Here is a 15,284-nt window from a genome sequence, read left to right as displayed (position 1 = left end):
TCGCCATTATATAAACTGGAAGTGAATATTATTGGGAAGATCAACGTTTTGATGTAATCCCGTAACTCTCCGTATCTGCTGACACTTGCGTCAGTGGTCAAGGGAGATAGATGCTCAAACCTGGGTCCTCCCCAAACGAGACGGCTGGAACGTGGCATGTGAACGGCAAACGTATCTCAATTTTATTTGCCATACATCTCCTCTTTTGCTTTTAAGAGATTTCTCTGTAATTCCATTTCAGTAAGTAGTAGTTAATAGATAGATGGATAGAGGTGGGCGAAATTGAGACCGAATGGTCCCTTCTTCCATTTTATTAATAGGGGAGGCGATCGACAGCCGAGGTCATTTGCGTCCATTTCATCGATACAAATGATAAATCATGCGCTGATTCCGGTTATTTTTTCGTGTTTTTTCTCTGGATCTATAGAAAAAGTATTTCATTTCAATGGGAATATGGGGATTGGGGTAGTGGGGTGGCTAACGTACCGGGTTCCCACCCAGAGGAAGATTCGGTTCGAATCATGGAAACGGCAGATATTTTTCAGAGGTATCTCGATCCCTACTTGAGGTGCTTTGTGGAGGGCACTTTGAGTGAGTACGCCGTCCGTCGGATGGGACGTTAAGCTGCGGACCCCTTGGCGCCTTTTGTAAAGAGTAGGCTAATGCCGACGCCGGGTTTCTCTCCACCCTTCATCTTTTCCCATCCATTCCTAATGGTGCAAATGACCTCAGCCATCGGTCGCCCCCCCCTAAATACTACTGCTACTACGATATAAAATGAGAAATGGCGGTAAGTAGAATGAGATGGAAAGCAGGCGCTACTAGTCGTCAGCAGAAGAGTTTCTTGAGAAAGTGAAGGCGAATATTTGATAAAACAATTCACATTTAACTTTGGAACTCTACTTTTCACTACCACTACTCCAGGAGGAAGGCACAAAATATCCAATGTGCACGCTTGCACATATCTACTGGTTTTACGTGTTTAGCTGCCCGGTGGAATATATTACAATGTAACACTTTCAAATCATTCGCCTTCTCTGGGATTCCGGTCGAGGCGAATGATTCTCGCGGTATTTACCGCGATTTAAAAAAGTAATATATTGGATTATAAAAATCTCCTTCAAATAAACGAATCCTACTGATTCAATGAGGGACTCATGTCGTTAGGCTGTGTAATGTGGGGCAACATGTTTCATCTGAAACCCTTTGTCTTTAATTGTCATTATTCAATGCAGTTTCTTCGTAGTCTGTTGTATTGAATATATTGGCTAATTTTACCCTTTATGATACCATGAGATTTGAAAATCGGTGAAGTGTTTACAAGCTGAACAATTGTCACATTTATCTTTACTTTTTTGGAATCACATTCAACTAGTAATGTAAAGTTTCAATTTTAAATATTACCACCAGACCACAGACTCAACATCTTACTGTTTCAGTTAATAATAACAACTATTCGTAGTTAGCGCCACATCTTTGTGGATTCCAAGGGAGTTTAATGCAAAAAGTATGGAAATAAAGCCTCGATTGGAACTTTTTTTTCTTATGCGGGCTTCTCTCATCTGTCTGTATTTATTGCGGTGCTAAATTGCACATGGGATTTTGATTCATGTGGTTGTCCATGTCCTGAATTATAATTTTCAACCCGAATAGATTCTTATGCACATTTTGAAAATGTGTTTTTTTGGAGAACAGCCGGCTGTCTTGGATGCTAGTTGGAATTGCTCGCGATGGCTTGGTAGGTGGATGTTACACTCACTTGTCCGTCTTCATTTTTTCCCGCTCCAACTCCCTGTACGTCTGTTGCAGTTTATCCGTGAGCACCTCAAGGTCCGTCGTCAACTTGTATTCCGCCTCAAACTGCTCGGAGAGGAGCACCAAGTCCCTTGTGGCGTCATGCAGCGGGACATCGCTAATGTAAAGCCCTCTCCTGCCGATGAAGATTACGAAAAGGGAAGCGAAAATTAGTTTCGCCTAAAGCGTAGTGGTCGATCGACTTAAATGGCTGCATGAATGCAATCAAAATTCGCGGTGGTCTATCCACCTATTTTTTTGATGGATTATTCGTGACGGATCATCATGCAAAAAAATAATAACTTATGTTTTATCAGAAAAATTAACAAACAAAATTATTTAGTAACACGAATCACTATCACATTTTCGTCTAAAATTAAAAAAAAATCCCAGAGGTATTCTAATTGGTAAAGATTTGTAGAAAGATACCAGTAAAGATGGGTGGAGAAAAGTTTTAATTTCCCAAGTTTTCAAGATCTAATCCAGAATCATTTAGTTTTGATAGTGATTTACATTTTTCAAGTTGTTCATAGACTTGATGAATATTATGAAGGATTATTTCGAAGGATTATCTCACCCTGGAAGGAATCACCAAAGGAGACATGGGATATCGGATTCAATATAAAATGTTAATTAAATTGCAAAAATGACTTTTGGAGTTCCATAGGAATGTATCCAGAGCAAATTTGTGGCAAATGCCAGTATTAGAAGAAAAACGATTTTACTTCAATTTTTTCAGCGTAAGCGGAGGACATAATTTGGATATATTATTGATCCAAAAAAACTTATTATTGATTGAAATTTATAATTTGCATTATAAAATCACGGAACCGTCATATCTAATGTCCATCGGCTAAGCATGCTTATAACGCCACCTACAAGTACCTATACCTGTATTTCACGTTATTTCGTTGTAAACTTAGTGACGTTCCATATTTGAAAATGTCTCACCTTGCAAGGTCGTCCAAATTCATTACGCTGGGGTAGCAAAGGAATGCAATGAGATTACTCTCTGGAATGAACAGCATTTGTCCCTGGAGGCAAAGAAATAAATTAATATATATTATGTTGAGTACTAATATTAGTTAATCAATTCAATGAAATTGAAAGATGTTTATTATTATGATGATTTATCATCCCTTTCTTTCCAAAATTGATAACTTATATTAAGAATATTTGGCAACAGATGATTCAAAATTTGTGCACTACGTATTTTACGGTAAATTAACAAATTTGAATGCAAGTTGAAATTACTGGTATCTTACAGGTACTTGTATGCTAAAATTAATTTTTCATCCTAAAAAAGATCAAACATTCATATAGAAGTCATTTATAAAACCTCAAGACGCTAAATTTTGTGGTTGAAAACAGTGAACATCATTCCCCTTATGTGCATTCATTGAACGTGTTTCATAATTTCGCTCTTCGAAAACCTGCGAGCGGGAATATTTACGGCAGTTTTTCTCCCAGATAAAGAACATTAAATGCATTCAAAATGTCTCTTCTCCAATGTTTTTATTTTGGGTTGAATGAAATTATGGTATTATCAAAATGGCACATCAGAGTTTATATTAGAGCGTAGAGATAGGGAGAATGAAAATGGTTACGCACTCCCCCAGGAGGGAGAATTCCTGCCCTCAAATTGATTTAAACCTAAAGATTTCGTAAATCCGTTGCGAAAATGCAAAGAAAAGGAAAAAATGCCAAGAATACACGAGTGAGTTTTAAATTCTGTTGAAAATTTAACATGCGTCCGATGTGGCAAGGCAATGAACTTGAATGGGGAACGATAGGTGAAACTTGGCTCATGACATCTTATAATTATTCCTTATTCGGTTTCTTTTGTCATCGCAAAACCATTATGCTCAGGCCCAGTACAAAACTGTTTTTATGCTTACAATATTGATCAAAACGCACGAGAAAATGTTAGATTTTAATTAATAAAGATAATGCTAATATTTCTGGCACAAAAAAAGTCTGTTAGATGAAAAATCTTAGCTTCAAAATACAGAATAAGTGATGCTAAATGTAATCCAAAGGTTGTTCCAGAACAAATTAAAATTAAATTGGGATTAAAACTTGAACTCTACGACTCCCACGAGTCCCCAGCATTTGAGTTGGGTCACTTCAGATAGAATACCTCGCCGAACTTCGGTGGCGCTTTTCACTTCGATGGAGTGACCTTTGGAGTGAAAGGACACCCTCAGGAACTGAGTTCAAGCGTCATTTATGCGCAGTTCCTCAGAATGAGCCGGGTAATGTAATGCACGCAGAATGAAATCTTAATTTGGACCCACTCCAATGCGACCGAACCCTTGGGACCCTTTTCGCAGGGCCGTGGGCGTGTCCCCTCTCACCTTGAGGCGAATGGAAGGGGGCTGCTGTGCCTCGCCCCCCTCATCTCCGTCCGGCCGCCGCCCCTTGTCCTCCGCCGCTGACCCGTCACTTCCCTCTCCGACCCCGGAAGCCGCCCTTCTCCTCCTCCCGATCGCACCCTCGCGGGTCCTCAGGACGAACACGGTATCGATATGCGAGAGCACGTGCTCGAAGGTCAGGTCTAGGTGGGGCCGCACCTTGATTGGGGGGAAAGAATGGAAAGGCATTCTGTTGGCGTGCGCCATCCGGCGGCAAACTCTGAAATCGGAGGGGGAGCGAAGCGAAGGTCGTGTGTCCTTTGAGGCTGGGATTGACCCTCGATCCCTCCCCCCCCAGGTGACTGGGTTGGAAATTCTCGCTTTAATTTTTTCCCTTAAATTCGGCATCGCTATTTTTCCTCCTGATCCATTGCATTTTCGAGGACCTGCCGGAGGTAAAATGGATTAAAAAAGGCTGAAATAATGATCTTCGAAAACAATGTCCCTGGCAAAGGTTTCTCTTTTCCTCCGATATTTACATTGTACAATCCATGTTCCCGCTTCAGGGTACCGTTTTTTTTAGTGTCTCCTGCTGTTGGTGTTTACCTAAATGATGTCCTGGGACCTCAAAATATCAATACATGATGCGAACATCAGATGGCCTTGTGGTAGAGAAGTACGTGACCCAACGATCTAACCAGATACGCAAATTGCAATCATTATTTATTTTTGGAAGTCCATACAAGAGCTTTATTTTTGTATCTTTGGTAAATACGGTCTTCATTAGTACGAGTCCTCGTATATATGATGGTACAGTTTACTTTTTCCAAAAATGTTATTATTGAAAAAATTGAATTATTTTCTTTCTCGTTTTTCTCTCTGACCTATAATTTATAATAATGAGCGTGGTTTCACACAAGGTCTGTCCCAAAAGTGGTAGGACTGAGTCGATTCAAAGAATTTTGTTGCCAGAATTGATACGACCACTCAAAATTCTTCGAAGCAGCACCATTGCGCGTCCACGCAACGCTTCCAGAGGATCTTCCACGCCTCGTACGCCTTATGGAAGGCGGCGCCCGCAATGCCGCTAAGCTCCCTCGTAACGGCTTGTTGTAACGCTTCCACCAAGCCGTGTTGACCTCCTTTCAGCACGAATTGGAGGCTGGGGAAGAGGAGGAAGTCTGGTGGGGCATTGTCTAAAAAAACTTGGATCCTCACTCATTTGGTCGAGGAGCTCTTGGCAGATCCGCGTGCGAGTTTCCTCTTGTCCCTCAGATAGCACTCGCGGCACCAACTTCGCACACACCTTTCTCATAATCATGTTTTCAGCCGCAAGTCGGTGCACATGACTTATAGGGATGCCAAGTTCATCAGAAACCACGCGAACACTTGAGCTGCGATCCGTGTCCAACAAAACCTTCATTCTGGCAACATTTTCTTAACTTTTTAAGGTCGAAGGGCGTCCTGGGCGTTCGGCGTCTTGTCTACCCTCTCGAAACAACTGGCGCCACTCAAAACAGCTGTTCTTCCCTTGGCGTTATCACCATAAGCTAGCTTGAGCATGTCATGAGTCTCTTTCTCGATTTTGCCCAGTTTCATGCTACATTTGATGGCGTAGCACTGTTCCGATAACCGGTTCATGACGGAGCATAACGAGGTCACGTTGTAGATGTTTCACAAACGAGCGATGCGCACTCCGCAAAGGCTGGGAACCAACTTCCAGAGGCCTTCAGCCTTTCCTGAGACTCCCCTCCCTCAAATCCAGCCAGAGAAACTGCCTCCCGTCCGTCCGTCTATCTATGAAAAAGTAAGTCCTACTACCTGTGGGATAGACCTTGTAGATAAGCAAACATTTAATTCAATTTGATTCGAGTACAAAGGGTATTCAACCAAGAGTGTTTTTGGGTAATTGTTATTTTGCTTGAAACTGTAAACGGAAATGATTGATTAAATACCATCCAAATGGACTCAAATCTCGAAATTGAGACTGATATTTTGACTTCGACGTACGCAATCTCGCATAATGAATGTACATATATGTAATGGAGTTTTGGTTTGCCAGAAAATTTCAAGCGAGGATAGTGAGCAGAGGAAATAATTCCTCAATAAAAATGTGAAAACGCCTCGGGAGATATTTGATTTTCATTAGGTTTTAGAATCGCATTTTGATTGAATTGTTCTTTATTTTAATCTGGAGGAGTCTCATAGGCCCTAGTTTGGTAAGAATCGGATCCAGACACGGTAGATTATCCAAAAGTGCAGTTCGGGGTTGAACATGCGATCTCCATAGGGCATGATCAGTGGAAGGTCATTACAGTCGTCGAAAAAAAGAAAAAAATGTGCTCGGGTTGAGGGTGAGGCAGAGACCCACCATTTCGAGGACATCGGTGACCTTGCAGTCAGGCTCCGTGACGTCGGGAAGGATGCGAGAAACGGTGGCGCCAGCCTGCACGACCCTCAGCTCTCTGTCGAAGAGGAGGTGGAAGGGGAAGACCCTGCAGAATGTGGCCGGGCTCACCCTTGGCTCTGGAACGGAGGGATAGGGGGGATGAATTCCTGAAGACGTGGTGAGGTTGAGCGAATTCAATTATTACATTTCCCTCCCCCCCCCTCCCCCACCCTAACCCCCCTGCTTCCTTGCCAGCCTCTCCTTATATTACCTTTACACTCTCTACCCCCCCCCCCTCGAATCCGCTCCACGTATTTCTCCTAGGAGGTCATCAATCAATCAAAAAAAAGACTACCTCGTTGCAAATCGCTCCATACATCTCCGAAAACCTTCATATAATGTCATAAATCATTTCTTTCATCTCGAATGTATTCCAGCCGAAGATTGGTTGAGGCTTGTATTTTTTATCGTTGAAAATTGTCTCCTGTTTGGTCGTTTTTATTGAGTGACTCCATTGGAGTCATTTCACGGATATATATTGGATTCTTTTGAAAGAGTTTGTCAACTGACAAGGGATTACCTGGAAAGCCAAAGGTTAAGTCATTGCGTCAACATCGGGTTGCCAGAATTCGTGCTACTGATGAATGTACGTCAGCGCTTATTCTAACTTTTTTACGTCGGAAACTGATGTTTAAAAAAGTATTTTAATGATTCAAGTGAGGCAAACCTTTATATAGGTAGAGCACTAATAAATGTTTACTTAAACTAATAAAGTGAAGTATACTTTAAAAAATCTCAAAAGACGAGCGCTTGCTAACCACGCTCCGTTTGTGGGTTGTATTTTCCTCTGTTCCTTAATGCATAAACAAACACGCATATATATGTATATATATATATATATATATATATATATATATATATATATATATATATATATATATATATATATATATATATTATATATAATTATATATATATAATATTATACGAGGGTCATCCGGAAAGTAGTACCCGTTCGTGAAATAAAGACACAAAAGTAAATATTAACAAACATAAAAAATTTTATTTGAAAGAGGATACTTTAAACTACTTCTCAACATAATCTCCAAGCAAATTAAGGCATTTGTCATAACGTGTGACAAGTTTCTGTATTCCTGCTGCATAGTCCTTCGCCGCCAGCTCATTGAGATACGCGAGGGACCCATCTTGCACAAATTTTTGCATAATGCAGATGGTGTTTAACAATTTCATGAACAATTGTTCGAGAAACATTGGGAAAATGCTCAAAGATGTCATCAATTGTGACGCGCCGATCGTTCCTCACGAATTCGTCAACTGAGCTCACCAGTTGGTCTGTAATGACAGACGGTCTCCCCGAACGCTCATCGTCGTGTGTGTTCCCCCTCCCCATGTTGAAGTTGCGACACCACCGCCGAACAGACGACTCGTCCATTACATTGTCTCCATACACCTCCTTTAATTGGCGATGAATATCACATGGGCGAACGTTTCTTGCATTGAGGAATTTAATCACTGCCCTCACTTCACAACTGGCGGCGTTCTCAATTTTTTTAAACATTGTAAACAATCACAGAAACAACACAGGCAATGCTAGCGTCACGCAACTTGGCTCAGAGAAGGCAGACAAGCCACTGAAGCTCTCTGACCTCGTCCAACGGCTACTCGCGTCGTCAGCACTTCATGCGGCACGAACGGGTACTACTTTCCGGATGACCCTCGTACATAGTATATATATACTATGTATATAGTACATATATATATATATATATATATATATATATATATATATATATATATATATATATATATATATATATGCCAAATGAGTTTGCCGTCATCTTCAGGTTATCCGAACGTCGGACGACAGTTACGAAGTGCGTGCGTACCTAAGAATGATCTGTAATATGTGAGTGCGAAAAACAGCAACACAAAGACGAGAAATAATAAGAATCTCAAGACATACTGTTTTTCTATTTTCCCTTTCTAATTTTTGCAATAAAATACCTTTAAATTTTTGGTGTATTAATTTGATAGCCAGATTGATTTTTTGATTATTTGATAGTCTTGGTAATGGGATATAAATGGTAATATGTTAGGAACCGCGACCTAAAATTTAAAAATTATTCTTATCACGTACGTCTACATCTACATAATACCCCGAAAGCCATCGTTGGAGCGTGTGGCGGGGGGTGTCAGGTCCCCAGCCATGCATGCTCGGGCATTACATCTCTGCAAAAATATTACTTCGACCATGCGCTCTAAAAAGGTTATTTAACACTAAAAAAGCTACTCATATCCAAAAAAAATGAATAACAGGATACATAAAAAACCATGCGGGATAAGTGTTATAAAAATTGATCTATTTAAAATATACAGTACATAGGCAAAATATATGCCCTGCAACAGTAATCATCCTCTTCGCGCCTACGATCATATCGGTTTTATTCTCTAATTGTACGGGAAAAAAACGAGATTTTAAATCAACTCGTTCTGCTATTCATCTTCCTGATTAAGTGTTCTGATCTACATACCATAGTAAGTCGAAACCTGTAAAATGTCTTAAACACCCTTGATAAAAAGACCTTCATCAAATCTACACAGTCAATATAAACTGTGCAATATTTCAACCTACGGTCAATTAGTGGCCTTCATCCTAATTCTTCCAATAGTGCCGTGGCCCTGCTTTCTCGTTCAGAACAACTTTTCACAATTCTAGCTGCTCTACATTGCACTCGATCTAGTTTAAAAATTAAGCCTACTTCATGAGGATCCCATACATTTGTAGTGTACTCTAGGTGGGGCCCAGCTATCGTATAAAAACAGTGTTCTTTTAACCTCTCATTAAATTTCCCATGTATCCAGTTTTAGAATTCCAACTTTTTATTCCCTTTTCTGCAAATTTCGCGAATGTGATTCCCCCTGGACATGCACTTAATTATTGTAACAACCAAATATTTTTTTTACCGATTCTACGTTTTTTATATTGGTTTCCTCAATGCTCTATATGGTTTCGGGTGAAACTATAACTCCTTATCTACTAATATTGCTAAAATATTTAACAAGCATAATTCTGTTTGTCTCCACGCGAAGCACTTATTGCCGAGTTATGTATCATAAATTGGGAGAAGGAAGACCGCAAATGAAGCTATTCTAAAAGAAATAATTTTAAGCTATTCTATTAATAAGCTTGATTTAGTTACAGGGATAAGGTATTCCAACTTTTACCCCACATTTAAATCCTAGTGCTAAGCCATATAACTCGTCATTTTTTTTAAGGTAATCTACCGGTTAAGGTAGGTTTTTGGATGGGCAAAACTACCAAACAAACATTTTATTACTCCCAAAAAAACACAAAATCCATCATCCTACTCTAAATAAGGTCCCCCTTCATCTCTGAGTACTTTCTCCCTCCCTTCATCCCGTCCAACATCCCTATCCTGTTCCTTCCCTTTCCTCTTTTGCCCAACATTCTCCCATCTATCACAGTCTTCAACATCCCACTGCCGGTCAACACCACCTTCATCCACTTTTTCTGCCTCCATAGGATTTCTCCCAACAAACCCCTCTCTTCGCCCACCTTACCAAGTACTTCTTCATTTGTTTTCTTCTCCGTCCATTTCACCTTCTCCATTCTTCTCCAAACCCACATTTCAAAAGCCTCCAGCCTACGTCTATCCTCCTGCTACAATGACCACGTTTCCGCTCCGTACATAGCTACGCTCCAAATCAAAAATTTTACGAGTCTTTTCTTAACATCCTTACTCAAAGTCCCTGTCATCAACTCCCTCCTCCTTGTGAAAGCCTCTTTGCCTAGCGCAATTCTTCTCCTTACGTCCCTACTACTTTGACCGTGTTGGTCCAAAACACTACCGAGATACGTCAACTGTTCTACCTGCTCTAGTTTTTGCCCTCCTATTTTAATGTTAAGCTTAGCCTTTTTCTTTCTAGAAAATCGCATAACCTTTGTTTTATTAATATTGATTCTCATCCCATACCTGTCGCACTGAATTTCCAATTCACTCAGCAATGCTTGCAGCCCCTTGGCTGACTGACAAACTAAAGCTTGGTCATCAGCAAACCTAACTGATTTTACGAATTCCCCGCCCACTTTCATTCCTACCTCGAGTTCTTCCCATGCCTCTTTGATCATTTCCTCAGCATACAGGTTGAACAGCAACGGTGATAATGGGCAACCCTGCCATACACCTCTTCCTAACACTGCCCAACAGGACTCCACGTTCCCCACTCGCACCTGAGCAGTCTGAGACATGTACAGGTTGCGGATTAGCCTCCATTCCCTCCAATCTATTCCTATTTTCTGCAATATACTCATTAGTTTTTCCCAATTCACTCTATCAAACGCTTTTTCGAAATCCACGAAACAGGCAAATACCTCCTGATTGTGTTCTATATTCCTCTTGATTAATAATCTCATTAATGTAATGGCATCTCGCGTACCTCTCCCCTTCCTAAACCCAAACTGATCATCCCCTAAGTAATCATTTCCCCTACTCTCTATCCTTTTGTTTATGATCCTGAGAACAGCTTTAGCTGCGTGGGATATCAAACTTATTGTCCTGTAATCCTCACATGACGTGGCCTTTACCTTTTTCGGAATAGGAACTAAAACTGATCTCACAAAGTCTTCCGGCCAGATTCCCTCCTCATAAATACTACGGATCAGCCCATATGGCCTCTTCCTCCCACATTTTCCTAAGTATTTTTAAAGTTCCACGGGAATGTTATCCACCCCAACGGCCTTATTTAGTTTCATCTCCTTTAATGCCCTTTCTATCTCATTGTCTAGTATTCCTGGACCTAAGCTGTCTTCCTCTACGTCATTTTCTTTTTCAATGTCTAACTTTGTTGGTCTGAGTTCTTTACTATACAGTTCTTCTATATACTCCTTCCATCTCTCTTGGATCTTTCCTGCGTCAACTATTACCTTACCCGCCTTATCTCTAACTGTTAGCATAGCTCTTCCTTTCTTACTTCCCGATAAAGATTTAACTTTGCTAAACAGCGCACCAATTTCCCACTTCCTCTGCAGACTTTCCATATCCTCGCACTACGTCTTCCACCATGCTTCCTTTGCTTTATTTGTTGACCGCCTCAATTTATTGTTCAATTCTTTGTACTTCATTTTGCCTAATTCTATATTAACGTTCTTCCATTTTCGCCGCTCATCCATCTTTGTAATCATCTCATCCGTGATCCATGGTTTCCTGGTCCTTTTAGCGTTAACGGTTCCAATAGTGTCTTTTGCAGCTTTAGACAACCCTTTCTTGATACATTCCCATTTTTCTTCGATAGTACTTAGCTCTTTACCATCCTCCACGATTTCATCTACCGCCTCTTTGCACTCCTTCCTTTTCAAACCATTTAATGCTTCTACATTCCATTTTCTAACTCTCCGCCCCTGCCTTATCTTTTTGAAACGTACGCTACATTTTATAACAACTAAATTGTGGTTAGAGTCCGCATCCGCTCCCGGGAAGCGGTGCGAATTCTTCACACTGTTCCTAAACCTGTGTCTAACCAGGATATAATCTAGCTGATATCTTCCTGAGTCACCTGGCATTTTCCATGTATACCTGCGTCTTTTGTGGTGTCTAAACCAAGTGTTGGTGATAACTAGGCCCTGTCTCCTGCAGAACTCCACTGCTTTCTCCCCGCGGTCATTCCTTGTGCCTAAACCGTAGTCCCCGACCTCGTCACCATCTCTTCCTTCGCCTACCGTCGCAATCCAATCCCCCATCATTATCAAATGTTTCCCTGCAGGAACACACGCGATTACGTCCTCTAACTGGTCGTATATCCTATCGACTTCTTCTTTTTTATGGTTGCTCGGTGGCATGTATATCTAAATAATAACTAAGTTCGTCGGTTCTGCTTTTATCTCTACTAGTAGTATTCTATCCGTTACCCGCTCTATGTTGACTACACTTCTTCCTACGTCTTCATTTAATACTATGGCAACCCCTTGTTGACTCTAGTCCCCACCGCTGTATATTATTCTATACTTATCACTCCAGTAATCCCCGCTATCTTTCCATCTCACCTCGCATAGACCTAAAATATCTATATTTCCCCTTTCCATCTCTCGCTTAACATTCTCCAATTTCCCTGTCCTCATCATTGTCCTAACATTCCACGTTGCTATTCTAACTAATGTGGTCTTCTTCTCCTGCGTCTTCTGTCCTGCTGCTGCTGGTTTTCCCTTGCAAGGGTTTCGTTGGATGACGACCGCGGAAGCCTTGCCTCCCCCGCTGCCGGGCACGACACACGGCCGATTGGGCCTAGCCTCGTAGTTGCCAGGACTCAAAATAAAGTCCATCATGTTAATCTTGGGAGTGATAATTGAGGTGATTTCCCGTTGCCTTCCTCAATAGTGTTTTTAACGTGACACCATCACTTACTGGCCGCCCCACTGGGGTCAGACGCCATTGCAGCCGCCTCACTGAGGAGCAGACGCTGCGTGGACTACCTTTCGTCTGGCTTCTAACCTTCGACCTATCTGGCATGGGTGACCCTACCAGGAGCAATTTTTATTACTTCCGCCAGCACAGCTCTTGGGGTCATCGGAACGCACAAGCCCTTCCACCACGTCAAGGTTGAAGTCCGGGGAGGGACTCGTCATTTATTGAATGAAAATATAATGCTTAGTTTGGCGACATTTTATTTTTTTTCAAATGCTCTCCCGGTTTAAAAATTGAGTGCACGAATTAAATTCGGTCATTTTTCTCAAAATTCTTTAAAATAAACCTGAAATAAGTGAATTGGTATCATATCATTTTAATTAACTTATTAATTTATGGCGAATTTTGTTAAGAAATAATTGTTATTTTTTTGTTTTATCATTAAAATTTTTGAAATATTTTTTTATTACGCAGGGAATGGTATTATTGTCAACGTTTTGAGCATCACATGAAAAATGTCTACTTATGATATATTTGAGACCACCTATCTAAGATAACTGAGTCCTCTTAAACTTCCCCTTTGATAACAAATGAATAGAGTTCAAGGCACACGATTGTCCTGCTGCTTAATTGTCTTAGGATTTGCAGGGTCTATTACGGGGAACTTGAATGTCTCAAGAAAAGACAGACGCATGTATTTAACGATGCAACGTAGCGAAGGGAGATCACCGTGAATAAATTTTCAGTTCACTTAATGTCACTCGTGTCAAGAAGACTTTTGTAAACAGCTACTGTTTCTGTGCCCGTAATTTGGTGGCGATAAGCTCACAGTAATCATTACTCCGGCTGGCATTACTAGGCTTAGAGGGCTGGTAGCGAGGCTTACGCTAATGAGATTACGTCCGCGTGAGCCCAGTTTTAAGATCCATGAATGCAGTGCCGAAAGGATGCAATTTAAGCTTTGACATTGATGGCCAGGTTTTTGAATTAAATTGCATTTTTATTACGTCCGACCGGTTTATACTATGCCCTTAATTACAACCCGTGTGATTACAAATAATTATAAATGGATAAATGTCATGAGAATTGAGGCTCCATAGAGAAGATGCGTTATCCTCACGTGGCGGGGCGTTGCTCAATTATTTAAGAAAAAAATTTCTGAGCTCGCGTTAGTCGTACTAATTTTTACGGATCATAACATTTATAAATTAATAATGAAACCGCTTCATAATTATTTGAGAATGAATTAGGATCTTATTAGTCTTGCCAGTTTTTTGTGTGAAAATAATTAGCTCTTTAACTAATGCGTGGAGGCAAGGAATACTTTCGCAGGAAATTTCTATTTTTAGCGATTTTACTAATTTCGAGACCGATTGCAATAAATATCATTTGTGCATAATTAATGAAAGAATCAACCTTCATACAAAAAATTCAACTGCAGAGAATAAGGAATTCTATCAGGCAATGATTGAATTTCGAGTAACATAAATATCACATTTACGCAAAGAACAACTGAACGAACTCTTATTTATGCGAAGTCATGTAGTAGAGCATGAACTATTATGTTGAATAAATTATTTTTATTTCAGTAAAAAGACATTCATTAAGTTATTTCCATATAGTATTTTTCTAACAAATAACTTTGAAGCCAAATTTGTGCAAAAATGGGAGTTGCCGTCTCCAAAGATGAATAAAATGTCATTTTTCACAAGGCAATGTAATATTCTTAAGATTGGCCGGATTCTGAGGAAAGTGTTTCCTATTGCATATCCCAATACCAGCTTATCTTGTTACGAGTCACATCTCTCGATTCCTGTTTTTACTATATTAAGTCAATGACCAATTCTTTTAAGTAAGAATAGCTAAATATTTAACTATTCATAAAAAAATCGTAAAAAAAGATTATAGGGATGCCGTAATGTTTAATGCCGATGCAAATACTTAAATTAGTGTCAAAAAAATCAAAGAATTACAAAACATGAATGGGAATACGCAATTATTTGTCATGAGTAAGGGGAATGAGGCATTCAATTTTGCCAAAGGTGTGAATATATGGATTAGGATGACAAAACCCAGACTAATGATGATCTACGTATTTATTCTTATGCACTTCTTAATTTCTTCATCATTCAATGTATTACATATGAGTTGCCCATTTTTATATTTAAGTAATCAAAGTTATATGGTGTGTGTGTATATATATATATATATATATATATATATATATATATATATATATATGTATATATGTATATATATATGTATATATATATATATATATATATATGTATAATATATGTATATATA

At 39.9% G+C, this 15,284-nt stretch overlaps 1 protein-coding gene across 1 annotated transcript in view; it reads right to left on the bottom strand.

The window, feature by feature from the left end:
* Gycbeta100B (guanylate cyclase soluble subunit beta-1-like) overlaps positions 1 to 15,284 on the bottom strand; it is a 148,385-nt gene that overhangs the window by 14,197 nt on the left and 118,904 nt on the right. Inside the window, exons 7-10 of the mRNA XM_071596501.1 lie at positions 6,520 to 6,674; positions 4,152 to 4,367; positions 2,746 to 2,828; positions 1,760 to 1,930 (exon numbers count right to left, since the gene is read on the bottom strand). Of these exons, the coding sequence (XP_071452602.1) occupies positions 1,760 to 1,930; positions 2,746 to 2,828; positions 4,152 to 4,367; positions 6,520 to 6,674 (625 nt within the window). The remainder of the gene's footprint in view (positions 1 to 1,759; positions 1,931 to 2,745; positions 2,829 to 4,151; positions 4,368 to 6,519; positions 6,675 to 15,284) is intronic.

The sequence above is a fragment of the Hetaerina americana genome, unplaced genomic scaffold (genome assembly GCF_022747635.1).
Source record: "Hetaerina americana unplaced genomic scaffold, ioHetAmer1.1.p SCAF_8, whole genome shotgun sequence".
NCBI lineage: Eukaryota > Metazoa > Arthropoda > Insecta > Odonata > Calopterygidae > Hetaerina > Hetaerina americana.
The sequence above is the reverse complement of the archived record's forward strand: the minus strand, read 5'-3'. Positions and strand labels throughout refer to the sequence as shown.